At 36.8% G+C, this 12,253-nt stretch overlaps 2 protein-coding genes across 3 annotated transcripts in view; both read left to right on the forward strand.

The window, feature by feature from the left end:
* Positions 1–64: 64 nt before the first annotated feature.
* LOC149623612 (acetylcholinesterase-like) lies at positions 65–924 on the forward strand (the record flags this gene model as incomplete). Its single annotated transcript, XM_089853297.1, has 1 exon — positions 65–924. A coding segment is annotated over exon 1 (825 nt), but the record flags the coding sequence as incomplete, so codon positions are not given.
* LOC149623613 (acetylcholinesterase-like) overlaps positions 925–12,253 on the forward strand; it is a 144,601-nt gene continuing 133,272 nt past the window's right edge. Inside the window, exons 1-3 of one of the 2 annotated variants that reach the window (XM_089852657.1) lie at positions 925–1,580; positions 1,696–2,561; positions 5,710–6,294. In XM_089852657.1, coding sequence (XP_089708783.1) covers positions 6,238–6,294 — 57 coding nt within the window. In that variant the 5' untranslated portion in view covers positions 925–1,580; positions 1,696–2,561; positions 5,710–6,237. Of the gene's footprint in view, positions 1,581–1,695; positions 2,562–5,709; positions 6,295–12,253 lie in introns of those variants that run through there. The other variant, XM_089852656.1, reaches the window with a different exon arrangement.

Below are 12,253 nucleotides of genomic sequence, written 5' to 3' on the forward strand. Positions count from 1 at the left end.
GCCGCGTTGTTGTTGTAGTGTAGTTGTAACAACTGTTTTACACACACCTACTCGAATCAAAAGTTTGCCGCTTAAAATAAAGGCGAGTACAAATTAAAAATGCTGTGTTCAAGCGTTATTTTCTCGTGCTTTATAATGATAATGTCTGTGGACGCGAAAATCTCAGACGCTCCTTTTGTTAGAACAAGAAATGGTGATATTGAAGGCACTCGTCTTACAATACAGCCTAATCAGACGGTCCAACTATTTCGTGGTATCCCTTACGCCAAGCCACCAGTTGGACCACTTCGCTTCAAGCCTCCAGTTCCGAAGGAATCATGGTCTACTACGTTTAAAGCAATCTTCAAAGCAATTGGCTGCTATCAGTACATTACCCGTCGGTCTGTGGAAATATTTAAGATTGAGGATTTCGCTATGTCCGAGGATTGCCTCACGTTAAACATCTGGGTTCCTGAGCGATTCGATACTAAGAAAGACCTCGCAGTAATGGTCTGCTTACACGGTGGTACATTTTGGTACGGCTCAACTGAGGCCAAAATATTCGACTTTGCCTTCCTGGCCACTGAAGCTAACGTCATCGTTGTCTCCATGAACTTTAGACTGAATGTATTTGGTCTTCTTTACTGGGGAGATGAGGAATACCCGGGTAACTTAAGCCTAATGGACCAAGCCTTGGCTTTGAAATGGATACACGAGAATATTGAATCGTTTGGCGGCAATACTAACAAAATCACCGTTTTTGGAAACAGTGCCGGTGGATCCTGCATAGAGTACCATCTCTTAAATAGCCAGACTCGAAAGTACTTCAACCGAATTTATTTAGCAGGGTCTTCCTCGGCGTCCTCGTTTTGCGAGACTCGAAAAGAGGCTATAGAGCGTGGGTTGAGTTACGCGCGTCTTTTAGGCTGTGATACTGTGAATAAGACACTCCTGGAGAACTGTCTACTTACCATGGAGCCCACACGTCTTATGGAATCAATATCCATTATCCCTCATTCGAATTTAGGTTTGAAGCATTTCTTACCTTTTATTGATGGTAAACTCATTCCCAAGCACCCTTATATCATGCTGAAAGAACAAGCTTCCGATTTAACTCACGATGTCTTGTTGGGTGTCAATTTCAAAGAAGGATCTGCGCGAGCCTTACAGTTTTTGGGGAAATCTAATCCGAACACAAATGATTTTTCCGCATTCGTAACATTACACTCGAAAGAAGAAAACCAGACGACGTTGGAAGCCATTAAAAAAATTTATTTAAACGATTTTCGCTGCGAAGATAAGGGTAGCGTCGTCAGAGATGCCATGATTGATTTCGCTTCCGACTACTTATTTTTTTGCCGCGCTGATATTTTTGTCGAATTCTTGACGAAGTTCGGAAGATCCAAAGGGAAGACATTTTTATTCCAGTTGACTCATAGACCAAAGACAAGTCCCTTGCCCCATTGGGCCGGAACTGGACATAGCTCTGATTTAGGACTTGTGTTTGGACACGTCTTGAACGAGTCACTCCGCCACGATGAAGAGGATAAACACGTGTCTAAAATGATAATGACGTTTTTGGGGAACTTTGCGCGCTATGGGTAAGTACCTACTACTTATCAAGTACTTAACCCTTGATAGTATTGATCGCGTAGCGGTCGGTGGTTTGTTAGATCAAAAGTCACGGTAAGTAGAAAATATAATTTTATTTAATAGACATCCAACACCATTTGGGAGGCCACTTAAGTGGTTCGAGTACGAATCAAGGAACAAGTTATTTCTTAAAATTCAAATGGAGCCCGAAATTGAACACGGTGGTATTCCTTCAAAACATTGCTCATTTTGGAGTCAATATTATCTAGAACAAGAAGCGAGAATAATCAACTTTTCCAATGAAGAACATTATTGATCAAATACCGATGGTTATTTTTTAAAACGTCAGAAATATACTTCAATCAAGGATCCTCGCTTCATACATTGAATTTCCCCGCTCTTCGATGCTATTAGCGACATCGATACAAAATCTTATTAACTATTTTAAATATTAAAAATATTTGATAAATTTATAAAATCTATAATAAATTCTAATTAATATTTAACTATGATATTAGTGGAAAAAACTTGTAATTTTATTAAAACTTTATATTCAAAATATAGATATTTCCTTGTACCGCCCCTAGAGGACGCTAGCAAATTAGCCTTGGTACAAGAGCTCAATGCGTTTGAAACCACGTGCGCTTAAGCATGGTTGGACTTTAACCTCCCAAAAAAATAAATGTTTAATGATGTAGCTGCTTCGACATTTTAACTTTGACCCCCTCCCCCCTTTCAGTCTTTCTTCAAACTAGAACCTAGTGTGACGTCAACCATGCTATTTTCCCATGACTTCCGAACTGAACATTGGTATTGAAAACGTATTTTGGACTCTGACCTATGACGTCAATTTCCGCTTACTGGTTTTGCCACGTTTAGTCGATCTAAGCAGTATTCTAGTAATTTCTTTGACCCTGGTAGACAATGAAAAAATCATTACCGAATTTTATTCTTTCGTCAATGTGGATCGCCGATTTTGTTGTACGAAGGTTCGTATTAATTACTTTAATTTCAGTGGTTAGTGTAATGAGTTTTAATTACTGATGAATAATTAAGAACGTATTGGTAACGTCAGTATAATTAATTATATTTTCTGAGATTGGAAAAAATAGACGTATTTATGATGGACGTTTATTAGCATAGGCTTAAGTTTTAGGAATTATTATTCGATAAATTAGAGCAATTAGGTTATTTTAAATTAAAAGCTAATTTTATGAAGCCCCAGCGGACCTTTCGTAATTAAAGTCTTATTCTTAAACCCTAATGGGCTAAAAAAATTCAACCTGACCCCCAATTGAACCTAAGCGAAACATAAAGGTAACCTTTACCGTAATCTAAACCTAACCTTACGCGAGCTACAACACCATAATGGTGAGTCAGGTTGCCGTCTTATCTTCGCCTAAGGTTTTTAAGCGAGAAAAATGCTAACAACAAAGTGAAATTGAACTGGAAACGGATTAAAAATTAAGCAATCGGATCACGCAAGAACTAGAAACGAAAAACATTCGAATAAACCACAAAAAAGTGGGGCTAACAGCGATAACTCCACCTTTCGAATTACAACAACTCTATTCGTGACTATGACTTATGGTAATTAAGTGGGAAAAAATAAAATATTTTGTGATATCTTTATCAGATATTACTAGCAGAAATTAAGCCCCAAACGACAAGCAACGATAATATATACTCGGAGCCCTTATTATAGACTGTCTTAAACAAACGTCGTTAACTAGATAGGCTGGGAATGTATATAGTCTCAATGTTTCAAATCTCCATTTCGAATCTAAGAATCGAGTAATTAACGTCTTCATATATATTGGGGACCCCAAAAGGAACGCGCTGACAACTAAATAAGTACATTCGATGAAAAATGCATCTTATTTCTTACGGGGACAATCTTACCTCGAAACAAGATGGACAAACTAGTTTGAATATCGTTTTACACCTATAGAAAATCACAACCCATAATTGGTAAAGCCCGTGTATAGGGGTGAGTTTACTAAAAGTCTCGGTTGAAACGCACGGACGTTATTCTGTTAGAAGTTATAGGTTGCCCTTCTGGCCGCCATTTTCCAAGATGGACACGGATATTTCTAGTTGAGAGTACCCTCTATGGTTAAGACAAGAAGTGATATCTAGTTTATTAGGGAGAAGGTATAAATTCGCCACATTTCCAGCTTCATATCCAGTCCAAACGTAGGTCTGGAGTTAATCCCCGCCTCTAAATTACAACCAGCATCTCATTGGTTCTTGAAAACTCACGTCAGCGCGACGCGAATGACGGAAATTAGGCATTTCCGACTGAGGAGAGGCGAAATAGCCCTGTCTCCTTTTACGTCCCCCCTTGTATTTTGAAAGGGGGACTGGGACTATGGCGCGCGCGAATACTTAGGCATCTTATACCTTCTCCCTAGTAAACTAGATATTGCTTCTTGATAGGGGTGAGTTTACTAAAAGTCTCTGTTGAAATGCAAGGACGTTATTCTGTTGGATGGTATAGGTTGCCTTTCTGACCGCCATTTTTCAAGATGGCCTCGGATATTTCTAGTTGAGAGTACCTTTTATGGTCAAGGGTAATGTTTTATAGTAATTTTCATCTTGATGAGTAAAGCTGGGCGTTGTTGATTAGCAGTGAGGACGTTTAGGTATGGATTTCAAAGTGCTCATTATAACATTTTTTGACCATACGCGTGATACAATTATCACTGTTTATTTAACTTCATTTAGGACGTCCCTAAAAATGGTTGGAGAAAAAAATGAGTAATACCATAAAAAAACCTATACGATATGTACGATTATTTCCGCAAACCAATTATACGATACAGTTTTTATTCTTCGAGAGCCCCGAGTGTAAAATAAATTCCGCGCGACCGAATGGTAATGGGGCGCGACTCGAAGTAGATAATCAAAGGGTTTTAAAGACCGCCATTGCAAAAATTAAAGAAATAAAATAAAAATCGCCAAGTATGAAAAAAAAACACTGATATTTTTTTCCGAATTATGGCGGACCGCATTCTACCACGGCGTCGAAGGCTCCTTATAAACTTTTGATTAATGAAATTTCTTACAGACGTCCCGCGCGTGCCCGGGGGTTCCAATCCCGCGTTCCCAAAAAAAAAATCAAAATAAGAGAGGGCCAATACAGACTGAGCTTTTGGTATTCAAAACGAATATAATCGAGAAATCGAAATCTTAATCAATTCTAGCCAAGTTCCGTCGCTAATTTTCAGGGAGTCGGATACTTGAACCGCTCGAACCTCTTACGTTGTATTAGAAACCCAAAGTTAAACTAAGTCTAACTTCGGAAATACTATTTAACGTTAGTGTCCTACTCCTGGCTTTTTCCCACCGAGGGCACATCGTCAACTAGGGGCTTTAGGGTCTGAACTCAACCCGAAAGAGGTTCAGTTTGTAATGTCGCCAAGAAGAATTAAAATGCGCTTAATTATAGGGCGGACCATTATCTGACACTTTAGAATTCAAATCTACCTTTGCAACGAGTCCTTTAGACGTCCTACAATCGTTTAACGAATGACCAAGTGTCTTTTGGTGGGAAAATTGCCTTGGTAGTTTTGCATAATGATATTTAGGACGGTTTATTAGCACTTTCAAAAGTACTGCGTTTCAACAGGATATTTCTTTCGTCGTTAAGCCAATAACGACCTTCCATTTATCGCAATTTATAAAATATCAGGGTTCATTAAGTTGAAAATAAAAAAAAAATATATATATATTTAAACTTCATCCAATACTAAATAGAAGGCGATACCAGTCTTACTCTTAAATTAGTTTTAAACATAGGGGAAATTAAGGTTGTAGCTACGTTTGTAAAAGGGTTTGATTTTTCACTCTCAGGGAGGGACAATCGTTTCGACCCCCTAACCGTGTGCTTATCTGTGCAACTTCTAGTTAATAAACTTCTGGTTTGCACCATATCTTATATATTCTTACGATAGTATTTGTTTGTTTGTTCTTAATTTGATACCGAATTTGACCACACTTCATGGTTGATATCAGCAAGATATCAGGATTTAGTAGTGGTTTGTTTTGACTCTGAATATAGTCTATTTTTTTAAGGTTACGGTTTATGTCCTACACATTTAAAAAAAATATATATATTTTCATTATCATTTACAGATGACGTGGCCTTTCAGCGTTGCACCATTTGCACGGAGCAAAGTTCAAATATCTTGAGTCATCGCGACGATTCGAGAAACCTGCGCAATCTTTGAGCCGAAATTGACGTTTAAGAAAATTAAAAATTTCGGGTTGATTGGACTCATCAAATCGAAACTCCGTCCACCCATTTTGGTATTGACTCTTCGTTAAAACCGCGACAAGAAAATCGAAGGCCCTAATCGGCTTAATTAATCTAAGAAGCTCGATGCGCTAATATTAAAGAAGCAATTTCTGACGTCGACTTTTTTTCTGGCTTAGATGGACGCCGGTTGATAACGCGTGCTTGGACTGCTAAATGTCGGTATCTACTCATCGCCTCGATCCGTGTGTCGGAGTGAGAAAATTTCAAAGACGTCCTCTAAAGGCGTACAACGGCCAGCGTTAAATCTGTTTCAAGAGACTAATTACGAACGATTTTCATACGATATTCGTATTTTAACGGCTCGTCCAATTAAAGTCAACGTTTTCTTACCCTCTGCACCATTGATGCTCTCGACAAACTGGATGCTCGACTCAAAACCAGGAATTCGACGTATCGACGAGGTAAGAACTAGATTTCAAATTGGTTGTTTTTGTGTGTGTATGTTTGAGACCATTATTCAAAAATGTGTTATTGACGTCATATTGCAATGTCACCGCCTGCAGACTCTTACATTTTTATGGTTACTTTAAGTCCGGTTGAAGTGGCAACAAAGAACTTAGTGTCACCTTTCCATGGTATTGATTGACCTTTTGACCTCTATGGTGGGCTATTTTTTTAAGGAGCCTTGAAAGCTTGATTAGCTTTGGTCATGGTTGCTCCTTGGTAATAAATGATCAATGATCCTTTATAAGTAATTTAATTAGTCCACTTAGGATGATTAGCCATTGTGTTTAAACCCCATTATAATAATATTGGTTGGGTTTCCTTGAAGTATAAATAACCTATGATCATGACAATAAGGTCAAATTTCTTATTAATTTATTAGACTGTTAATTGCGTTGCACCACATTAGAGTCAACATTTATCCTCCAAACCATAACAGAAATAAAGACATGGCCCACTGTGATCACCTTCCACGGTTATTTGGGTAGAGATATAGGTGTCACAGTAGGCTACCAGTTCTGTTTCCGTTAAATACTAAATACTATACTTAGTTTTCAGATCAGGAGGCTACTCTCTTTGGTACTGCACTTTGCCGGCCAAGTAGCCTGGCCTCCTAGTTTGAAAACTATGTATACCACGAGGCGCCCCTCTACCCCATTCCTTTACTTATAAACAGTATGCTAGGCTTATGATAAACCCTGATGGGGAACAAAAATTCTTAACGCGTCGGATGAAAAATTATCAGTTAGTTTCAAAGAAGGGAATGGATAAGTTCAAAAGGTCCGAGCGAATCATTTGGAAGAATGTGTGAAAATTATCGAGCCGCGCCAATTTTTACCGGCTATTTGTTTTGTTAAAATCCACAATCTTTCGCGAGAGAGCACTTCGAGGTGTTAAGAGTAATAAATTAAACGCGATTGCCATCTTACCTTTCAAAATTGTTCCCGAAGTCCTTTTAAAAAATATTTTACACCTTAACGAATGGAGCTTTTTTTTTTTTAGTCGAAATAGCTGGGGTAAAAATTTTAAATGGAAGTTTTGAAATTTTATTTTTCGAGATGATTGCTTAACAAAATATCTTCAGTCCCACAGTTTTGATGTATTAGTATATCTGGCCTTAACTTCTTGAACTTAGTGTGTGAAAAAAAATGTCTTCAGAAATGGGTTATGTCAAGTTTTACAACGTCACTCCAGCATATGATGTGTTGTTCTCTGATGTTTTAGCTTTAGCATCGTACGTTATGTGCTATACATAGTTTTCAGACATGGTGGATTCATACCATTTACGCTAGGAGGTCAGGCTATTTGGCGGACAATGTGCGATACAATTTTGTACGCCAAGTAGCCGAAAATCCTGGTGTAAATGGTATGAATCCTCCATTTCTAAAACCATGATAGATGGATTTCCAAAACTGAATTAAAAGTGCAGTAATTTTATTAATGTTGCCCGTGGGTTCTATTGAAATAATGTTTCATCTCTTCGGTAGATCCATTGTTCTTAAGAGTATAATTAACTCTTTAAATATACCCTGTTCATTTTATTGGCACCTCATTACTTTGATAAAACAGCTAGTGTCTTGAAGTTGAAACTTACTTCCTACTTTAAAATGAGTTCTATTATTATCGATTTCGTGATAAAGGAATTTTAAATATCTTCGACCACAATCTCTTTGCAGTTTAAAATTATAAAAATTAAATTGTGGGCAGCTCCTTCGACATTAAAAATGAATCAACTTAAGATTACAATCTTTGAAGTTTCATGATTAGGCTTAGCTCTCTATCCTCAAGAATCTTATTCCTCGTTTATTATAGTGAAGCATATTTATCTATCAGTCCAGAATCAAACAATAATCTTAGAAGGTAACTTTGCTATATACTTAAGCCGTGACAGCATCAACCTTGGGTCTGTCCTCTTAGCGTTATTCCTTGTAAAATTTTTGAAGACAATCGGAAGAAACCCGGGCACTTTTGTCTAGTCATAATTTGAGTTATAAGTCAAAGTTAAATTTGAGTCTGTTAACTTCTTGAATGATTAGTCATGTCTTAAGTGTTAACCACGACGAGTTGATTGTAAAATATATTTCTCACTAAAAGTACACCTGAATTAAGGTCAATAGAATTTGTTAACTCTAAAACAATATTTTAAATAATCTTCCAATAATTAAATTGCAAAGTTAATTTACTAAAATGTTTGCTAATGTCGTGCCTTAAAACCAGCTAAGCTTTAGAACTTGGACACGGTGTTGCCTTTGCGACAGTTCGTAAGTCCCATCACGAGTCCGTATTCACTCTAATTCAACGTTACAATTGCAAGTTTATGTTAGATTATAATCTGCACCGTATAATAAAATTTATATTAACCATTCAGGACCGCAAAATGAGAACATTCATATCATAAATATAAAAAGGCCTTAATTTCCATTCACCAGTGTAAACGAGACTAAAACTTTACCCCGCCAATGGCACGCAACGTAATAATAAATAATAATTATCTCCTCAATAAGAGTGGAAAATTAATTGCACTGAAAATTAGTCGATTTCGAGGACTTTTCTTTGTATTTTTTTTGTTTAAACAAGACACTTGCAATCAAAACAATTTTAACCCGAGGTTATCTCCGCTTGAAATCTATAATTTGGTTCAGTTCAATTTGCGTCATAGATCTAAGAGTAGGCGCTGTATAATTATTAGTTTTCTATTAACTAACTTTAACTGTAACGACGAAGAAAAAAGTCATTTGGACTTTACTTTCAAGAAGCCAATATAATAAAGCCGCATATGAGGGTGGGGAAAAAAAGAGTTCATGACGTGCCCCGCCAATTTGATTAATAACTCGAGTAATACAAAGAATAATTTTTAAGTTTCTTTATTTGATTAAAAGTTGAAATTATGAGTTATGATGTGTCAATAACGCGTCTTGACGCCTTCTTCGTCCTTACGGCTGTTGCTTTATCAATAGTTGAGCACTCGTTTCCGTCAGGGTTTCCTTTTGTTGGGGTGTCTTCTCGCTTTTTAATTTCTTATACAAAAGGACTAGATAATGTTGTTGGACACAAAATTCATCAACCAGTTTCGTATGTGTGTGTTATAGATTGGGTTTTAACTTTTAAACCAGAGCTGTATGAAATTGTAGGTTAGTGGAGATTTATATTATTGAGTTTAATGTTAGAGTAAACCCAGAAACAGTTATAATTTGGGCTTAAATATCAACATAGTGCATTTAATTTTAATCATGGTTTGGCTCCTCATCAAACTTCAAATGGGAATCGCACCGAGCTAGGGTGAATTCTAAAATTGTTTGGTACTAAAGTCTCAGCAATCAACCCACAAACCTCGTCTAGACGTGGGACAAAAATCCTCAAGCGGGCCTTGGCAAATAATTAAGCACTAGATGAAGGAGATATTTATCGCGTTTGTCATTAAGTTTAGTAACCTTGCTCCAAATGTTCTGATGTTGGGAAGAATCATGTTACAAATGGCCCGCTTTTTGGTACAATGCTCTCGAAGAGAAGTATTAGAACTCTTAGTATCAAGTCACAAACGTCTTATGCCTGGGAGAACATTTTGTCTTATAGTCATTACAATCTTGTTTCCTTCATGTGGCACTCGTACGGATAATTACAACTCCTTTTGAATTTGCGTCGAAATGGTGCTATCTGTCTGGGTATTGTCACTCGAATCTACGAAGCCCTTCTATTTCGATCTACCTTGATTATGTAATGGCTTAAAAAAAAGGTGTCAAAAAAGAAATGTTGGAGTGCACTGACACCTCTGAATTTTTGTGGCCTGTCTCTTTTATCAATTAATTACGTGGTTTAGGGGAAATACCATTTTGGAAGTCGTAGCGGCTTCTTGCAAGAAAAAGAAAAAGAAATATAGAATTCCATTTTAATTGACAGTTTTAATATCAGAGATCGCGTGACGCGAGAGTTGCAAATATAAAAATGCACCATATCATTGCTTCTATAATGTGTCATCTTGAGTCTGACTTAAAACCTGGGGTTTTGAAAATACCATTTAATTTCCTCCAGACTATTGCTTTCATTTGCATTTTTTTACGAACTTTATATTGACAAATACAGTTGCGAAACGTAGTTGAACTGTGTGTTAATTGCACGGATAACGTTTGGGTTTTTAGTATGCGATGGAACCAACTAGCTAGGCCTCATTTTAAGGGTTCAGAATATAGACTAACTTTGAGACGTCAGTTCAACGCTGTGAAATACTTGGACAAATGCTTGTCGAAAACAGTCCTGGAAGTTGACGCAATCTTTTGAGTTAGGATGATGTATGTTATAAGTCCCTTAATCCCTGGCGTTGCCATTAAGTTGCATCTTTCTTAAAACCAATATTTCTCTTTAAAATTACATGTTGATACCAGGGGATTCAAATTTTATTCGTTACATTTAAGAGTTATTTCCATTCAAGATTAAACTAGTAATTTCACTCCACAATCGATCATATCAACAAGTACCTTTACCACCCAAATTGAGAAAAATGATATTACGGACATTAACCCACGCAATATAAATTTACAACTGTATATATATAAACCTTTAATTACGATTTCAAAATTGAACAACCTCACCTAGGGACATAGTCCGAGAAATGTCTGTTTCGTTCGCATTAATTGGATATGACAATAACTATGATGGAACGCGTGTTTTTTTTGTCTCGTTGCGATGGTACAGGGAAGGGATACGGGACCTTTAGAAGTTGATTTGGTATTAACGAAACGTTTCCAAAATGTTAAATTTTTCTTATTATTAATGATACATCAAGGAGAAAGGGTTGCCCAACAGCAGCAAACTTTAAAAAAAGGGGGAAGAGCTGATCATCTTTGGTGGAAAATTGTGATAAATTTCATTCTTTTTGAATCCGGACGTTCCCGGTTTTCGTTTGAGGATTCTTGAGGGTCGGTTGCGATTCTTATCAAAGTGGGTGGCTTGGGACTATCTTGTACTTCGAAATACTCTAATTTTAACCCTACTTGGCTGTGTGGCTGTATTTGCTTTTAAATAATTGAAACTTTAACTTGTTTCGATGTTTAAATGAACATTTCTAGCTATTTTTGATTTCAAAGCATGTTACCCGGAACACTGCAGGTTAGTTTTAAACGGCCTTTATTCATATTAGCTGAACCCAAACTGTTTCGCTAGTATTTTCAAAAGTGTCGTGCACATCTTGTTTCGTACCTAACCGGGTATGAAGTGGCATGTCGCTCGGCCACCAAGAACGCGTCCTTCTAAATTCGGAACTTAAAATGCAAGTGGTCGCTCCTTATTATGAACTTCCTAATTAAAAACCTCGCGGTGGCCCAAGAATTTCATCACCCCGTTTTTTGGTTACTGTTTTTTTGAACAGTGCTGGAGGTCGTTTTGGTTCTGAAGATACGTTTCTGATCATATTTTATTTTAATACTTATTTTTCTTATTGCCATGTATGCAATGGAACTCGGTAAGATGGGCATTTAACTATATTGTCTCTTGCCTAGTAATAAATCGAAACATACTAATCTTAATTTGCAGCTAATGTATGTGCATTTTCAAAACCTCACTAGTAAGAATGGTAGTTATTTTAGAAAAACCTACGTAGCCAAGATACTTAAACTAAAGACTACTATACAACCTAGTTGTCTAAGACTACTTTCTTTCATTTGAGCTCTATCATTGTGTGTTTATCCGCCTTAACGTTCGTTATTTTGCCAAGTGCAGGAGTGCGAAACTAGCTTGTTACAACTTAATCTCAAAACGATTTTTTTTTTAAATATTCTCGTTTTAAACAAAACCGCGTGATGGGTTCAGTAAAATTTAATGATAGCTCTTCTTTAAAGATACTTTAAAAGACATTCATTTCCGAAAGAAGAAGAAGAAGAAGAAGTTATTAACTTGCACGAAGACCGCCAGTAAAATTAATTT

The sequence above is a fragment of the Phalangium opilio genome, unplaced genomic scaffold (genome assembly GCF_054372755.1).
Source record: "Phalangium opilio isolate 3A_F unplaced genomic scaffold, DU_Popi_V2 ptg000113l_1, whole genome shotgun sequence".
Lineage (NCBI taxonomy): Eukaryota > Metazoa > Arthropoda > Arachnida > Opiliones > Phalangiidae > Phalangium > Phalangium opilio.